Source organism: Taudactylus pleione, unplaced genomic scaffold (assembly GCF_031769625.1).
Source record: "Taudactylus pleione unplaced genomic scaffold, aTauple2 ptg000400l, whole genome shotgun sequence".
NCBI classification, from domain to species: domain Eukaryota; kingdom Metazoa; phylum Chordata; class Amphibia; order Anura; family Myobatrachidae; genus Taudactylus; species Taudactylus pleione.
Window position 1 is genome coordinate 3,470,295 of NW_028284802.1, and position 6,022 is coordinate 3,476,316.

General features: G+C 40.9%; 2 protein-coding genes across 2 annotated transcripts; one reads left to right on the top strand and one right to left on the bottom strand.

The window, feature by feature from the left end:
• Positions 1-2,631: 2,631 nt before the first annotated feature.
• LOC148506529 (uncharacterized) lies at positions 2,632-3,978 on the bottom strand. The gene has a single exon (XM_088446524.1). It carries the CDS (start codon positions 3,976-3,978, stop codon positions 2,632-2,634), a length of 1,347 nt encoding a protein of 448 aa, XP_088302650.1.
• Positions 3,979-4,345: 367 nt separating this feature from the next.
• Positions 4,346-5,692, top strand: LOC148506530 (uncharacterized). The gene has a single exon (XM_088446525.1). It carries the CDS (start codon positions 4,346-4,348, stop codon positions 5,690-5,692), a length of 1,347 nt encoding a protein of 448 aa, XP_088302651.1.
• The last annotated feature ends 330 nt before the right edge of the window (positions 5,693-6,022 follow it).

Consider the following 6,022-nt stretch of genomic DNA (forward strand, 5'->3'; position numbering starts at 1 on the left):
TTTCCTCCCACTGCAAAACACCTTTTTGGGTCTACCCCTTTACTCTCACACCATAAATACAGTTCATCCCCACTAAAACATTCCATTTTTTTCTTTTACTGCTTACTAGGTAACCCTCGAATCTCAGCAGTACGCCTCCAAATGTAACCCTATGATTATTTATAGGATCTAGATTATATTGTTATCTGCAATATGTGTGCCTCCACCCAGATAATTAAAGGTTGTCTGGGAAACCTGACTCCACTATATGGGTATTACACTTGTACTTATGCGATTAGTGTGTATGCACTATCAGTGAGTAGATATGAGATAGACCCAAAGCTTACAACTGTACAATTGTTACCACCCGACTCCGTTCTTCTTTTCTTTACAGGTGTTCACTTTCCAGTAACTTCTCAGCGCATATAAGCTTGGTAAATATAACTCAACAATAACATAAACTTTTATGTAATTTTTTATACATAGCACACTAGATAACTTATACCAGTGATAAACATGCACAATACAATGTCATATGGTATCTATTAGTATGGCTATCACCACACAAACATATAGGGTCCTTTTCCTCTTTTCACACCCAATGAATAGGATGTATATAAAGTCTTCCCTTTATTGTGTCCCTCCTGTGGTGTTCTTATGGGAACAAAGAAATATATATATATTAAGTCTCGGAATTGTTCCAATTAACTGCAATACAGTCTCGAATGAATAATTATAAATTCCAAGCAAACTTGTTCCAGAACCTGTGGGTTCTATGGTAAATTCTTTTCCTGTAACCAATAATTCCCTCCTGTGGTTTGTAGTATAGAGCCAAAGTAGCTGGCTATGTGCTCTTTTATTACATTCTACAGGTACAGGCTGTTAGGGTATTCTATAGAATTCTAGCAGGAGCAGTCCCTAAGTACAAGGCTGATAGATTTGGTATTTAACCAAATTACTGCAGTCTCAGGGACAAATATCTTAACCAGCTATGCACCCTTTTATAGTTCCTTCCTTGTGTAGCTGTAAGATGGATTATCTCCGTAATAGTCAGTTTCATATATAAAGGATTTTCCTCAGTTAAATCCTAATAGGAGTTACATTAGCTTGAATGGCAGACTACTAAATGTGCCTTGCCTTATTTATCCTTAAAGCTAGAAAATCACACTGTACTGCTGTTATAATCGTTGAGTGAGTGTGTAATGATGATCTACTCACATAGCCGCTTCAGTGCTGTTCTTTTCGCCTTTGACTCTCATTGAGCAACTGTAACTCATGAATGCTGCTGCTGCTGCTGCTGTACACTGACACATCAGAGCCCCGCCCCCGGCTCTGATTGGTTGCCGGCAAATCCCTTACCCCCGGCCTGTGGAGCGCTCCAATACTTTCTCCTGCCGCCTCTCAGAGCGGCTAGCAGTGGTGGGAGGTCCTCCTGACCCTCCCCCGTCTTCCGGCACCGGACTTCTCCCGCCCGCGATAGCGGTGATAGCGACTGTCCTTGGCTCCTCTACAGGCGCCCCTCACTGGCCCCGCTTCCACTGACCAGAGCTCCCAGCTCCGAGCTCCTGCAGGTCAGTGTGGTGCGGTCACTGGAGGGGGGAACAGCAGTCTGGCCCTGGGCGCTAGCGCAGGACTTATATAGCTAACTCGCGCCGCGCGACCTATCTCCCTTCCCGCTCACAGCGCGAGCTCCCTCTCCTCCTCGCGCTGCTTCCAGCAGCTTCTGCTCCTCGCGCTCCCTGTTTCTCTTCAGCCCTGCATGTATAAACAATCCTACACTGCCCCTGCTTTGGCTCTATCCAACCCCTCACAATCTGAGCAACACTTATTCACAGCATCAAATACAAGTCCTACAATACAATATCATCAGTACATAGTCTACCCCCATATATATATATTTATATATACACATACACAGATATATATATATATACATACATATATATATATATATACACAGACATGTAATAGGCATAAATAAAAACATCAAGGTGCCAGACAGCACTCTCAATGCATCTATTGGGTATTAAATCCCAACAGGTACTTAGCCCATTATACTAGGGCTACATATATATATATATATATATATTCATGCAAAGAATCAGCGGCACTCCTGGACTGGTATCATAAGCAAAAAAAGGGGTTTAATACATGCCAAACTGCCGACGTTTCAGAGCCAGACACGGCCCTTTTCTCAAGGCTGGCATAACAATATTAAATATATGAACAGCAGACATAAACACTGCTGAGTCTTACCTTTAAATAGCGGTGTGTTTCCTGTGTGCCGGCGCCGGCCCAGACAGGCAGGGGGAGGGGTTGGCGCGCACGCGGCGGCTCCTGTCCTCCATGGATGACATCACTCCAAAGCTTGTTGGTTGTCATAGAGACAAACCTCAAGCCTGGTATACTGTCTGTCTGGCCCGCGTCAGCTACAAGGAGAGACAAAGAAACATATTATGTTACATGCAATAAACTTACATATAAATATCGGTCGCTTAAGCTATTAACTATGAAAAATGCATACAAACTAACTACATATAATATATACCATAGACTAGAACAGCTATAATGATGAACTACAGGTAAGTCATCCTGACCATACTTTAAGTGGTTACTCAATACAAAGTAGTATCTGAAGCGTGACGATTGTCTTTACAAAAATACATTAAGAGACAGTTTCTCATTAAGTCCCGCAGGATGGATCGTATTTAATTTGTGTATCCAGGACGCTTCGAGACGCAGAAGTTTTTCGCCTCTATTTCCTCCCCTTAACGTTGTTGGAACATGATCAATTAAAATATGTTTCAAAGCAGACAAAGGATGGTCAGCTAGCAAAAAATGTCTGGCCACAGGTTGCTCAGCCACTTTTTTTAGTAGGGCTGATTTAATGGCCGATCGATGTAAAGCCATCCGTTCTCTCACTGTCCTGATGGTCTTACCGACATAATGGTACCCACACGGGCACATTATCAAATAGACTACGTATGTTGAAGTACAGGTGAGGACATGTTTTAAATGATATATATGGTCACGATGGGGATGTTTAAATGTTGATCCTGTCATCATATATTTACACGTGGTACATTTTGTACATTTGTAGCAACCTGGTGCTTTTGCCCGTATACTTTGACCTTCCTGACTGGGATGCACAAATCCAGTTATATCCATATGGACCACCATGTCCCTAATATTTCTGCCTCTTTTGAAGCACGCCATCGGTCGTTTGCCTGTGAAGCAAGGTAAGTCTTTATCAGTTGAAACTATGGGCCATAATGCCCGTGTGGCTCGCTGGATCACTGGACTACTGGTTTGGTATTCAAGTTTCCAAGGGATAATGTTACCTTTGTCTTTATTTGTAGATTGTAATAACGTGTCTCTTTGAAGTAGCAGGACCTCATCTCTTTGCTTCCTTAATTGAGTTAAAGAATATCCCCTTGTCACGAACTTGTCTATTATTTTTTCCAACTCTTGTCGAGTATGATCAAGGTCACTTGAAATACGTGCAATTCTCATCATTTGTGATTTTGGAAGCCCTCTCACAAGTGATTTAGGATGATGGCTATTGGCCGCAAGTAGGGTATTACGATCCGTAGGTTTACTATATACCCCTGTTTTAATACTACCATTTTCGATAGTTACTTGAACGTCAAGATAATTCAATGTAGATGTACTACAGTTATAGGTCAATTTAATAGGTGAGTCACGGTTATTAATTTGTTGCATCAGCAACTCAAATGCCGTTAAGCCACCAGTCCATAACATAAACAAATCGTTTATGTACCTCGTGTAGATAAGTATGTGTTTACTAATTTCTACATTAGAGAAGAACATATCATATTCTTCACTAAACATATAGACGTTTGCGTAGCTCGGGGCTACGTTACTGCCCATGGCACAACCGGACACCTGTTGATAAAACTTCCCATTGTATAGAAAATAATTGCGTGACAGCGTAAGTTCTAATAACTTTAAGAAAAAGGTTTTATCCAGAACAGTCATTCGTTGTTGTACTATAAATGTTTTCATGATCTCTATTCCCTTGTTATGGGGGATAGATGTGTATAGACTTGAAACGTCCATCAAAATTCACAAAAATCTACAATCACCCCCGGGAAGACCGATTATATCGGCTAGGAACTCCTTATACCAGCCCATCTCTATGTTTCTAGACACAATTCTCCAGCCTTTGGTGTCTATACAGCCATCATATATTAAGGACACCACAGCCTTTTTATTGGCATTGAAAACGGTAACGATGGTTCCACCAGATACCTTAATTTGTGTGATGGACGTTTCAAGTCTATACACATCTATCCCCCATAACAAGGGAATAGAGATCATGAAAACATTTATAGTACAACAACGAATGACTGTTCTGGATAAAACCTTTTTCTTAAAGTTATTAGAACTTACGCTGTCACGCAATTATTTTCTATACAATGGGAAGTTTTATCAACAGGTGTCCGGTTGTGCCATGGGCAGTAACGTAGCCCCGAGCTACGCAAACATCTATATGTTTAGTGAAGAATATGATATGTTCTTCTCTAATGTAGAAATTAGTAAACACATACTTATCTACACGAGGTACATAGACGATTTGTTTATGTTATGGACTGGTGGCTTAACGGCATTTGAGTTGCTGATGCAACAAATTAATAACCGTGACTCACCTATTAAATTGACCTATAACTGTAGTACATCTACATTGAATTATCTTGACGTTCAAGTAACTATCGAAAATGGTAGTATTAAAACAGGGGTATATAGTAAACCTACGGATCGTAATACCCTACTTGCGGCCAATAGCCATCATCCTAAATCACTTGTGAGAGGGCTTCCAAAATCACAAATGATGAGAATTGCACGTATTTCAAGTGACCTTGATCATACTCGACAAGAGTTGGAAAAAATAATAGACAAGTTCGTGACAAGGGGATATTCTTTAACTCAATTAAGGAAGCAAAGAGATGAGGTCCTGCTACTTCAAAGAGACACGTTATTACAATCTACAAATAAAGACAAAGGTAACATTATCCCTTGGAAACTTGAATACCAAACCAGTAGTCCAGTGATCCAGCGAGCCACACGGGCATTATGGCCCATAGTTTCAACTGATAAAGACTTACCTTGCTTCACAGGCAAACGACCGATGGCGTGCTTCAAAAGAGGCAGAAATATTAGGGACATGGTGGTCCATACGGATATAACTGGATTTGTGCATCCCAGTCAGGAAGGTCAAAGTATACGGGCAAAAGCACCAGGTTGCTACAAATGTACAAAATGTACCACGTGTAAATATATGATGACAGGATCAACATTTAAACATCCCCATCGTGACCATATATATCATTTAAAACATGTCCTCACCTGTACTTCAACATACGTAGTCTATTTGATAATGTGCCCGTGTGGGTACCATTATGTCGGTAAGACCATCAGGACAGTGAGAGAACGGATGGCTTTACATCGATCGGCCATTAAATCAGCCCTACTAAAAAAAGTGGCTGAGCAACCTGTGGCCAGACATTTTTTGCTAGCTGACCATCCTTTGTCTGCTTTGAAACATATTTTAATTGATCATGTTCCAACAACGTTAAGGGGAGGAAATAGAGGCGAAAAACTTCTGCGTCTCGAAGCGTCCTGGATACACAAATTAAATACGATCCATCCTGCGGGACTTAATGAGAAACTGTCTCTTAATGTATTTTTGTAAAGACAATCGTCACGCTTCAGATACTACTTTGTATTGAGTAACCACTTAAAGTATGGTCAGGATGACTTACCTGTAGTTCATCATTATAGCTGTTCTAGTCTATGGTATATATTATATGTAGTTAGTTTGTATGCATTTTTCATAGTTAATAGCTTAAGCGACCGATATTTATATGTAAGTTTATTGCATGTAACATAATATGTTTCTTTGTCTCTCCTTGTAGCTGACGCGGGCCAGACAGACAGTATACCAGGCTTGAGGTTTGTCTCTATGACAACCAACAAGCTTTGGAGTGATGTCATCCATGGAGGACAGGAGCCGCCGCGTGCG

Excerpts from the sequence above, each read along its gene's own strand:
- LOC148506529 (XM_088446524.1), bottom strand. The coding sequence starts at position 3,978 with ATGACTGTTCTGGATAAAACCTTTTTCTTAAAGTTATTAGAACTTACG.
- LOC148506530 (XM_088446525.1), top strand. The coding sequence starts at position 4,346 with ATGACTGTTCTGGATAAAACCTTTTTCTTAAAGTTATTAGAACTTACG.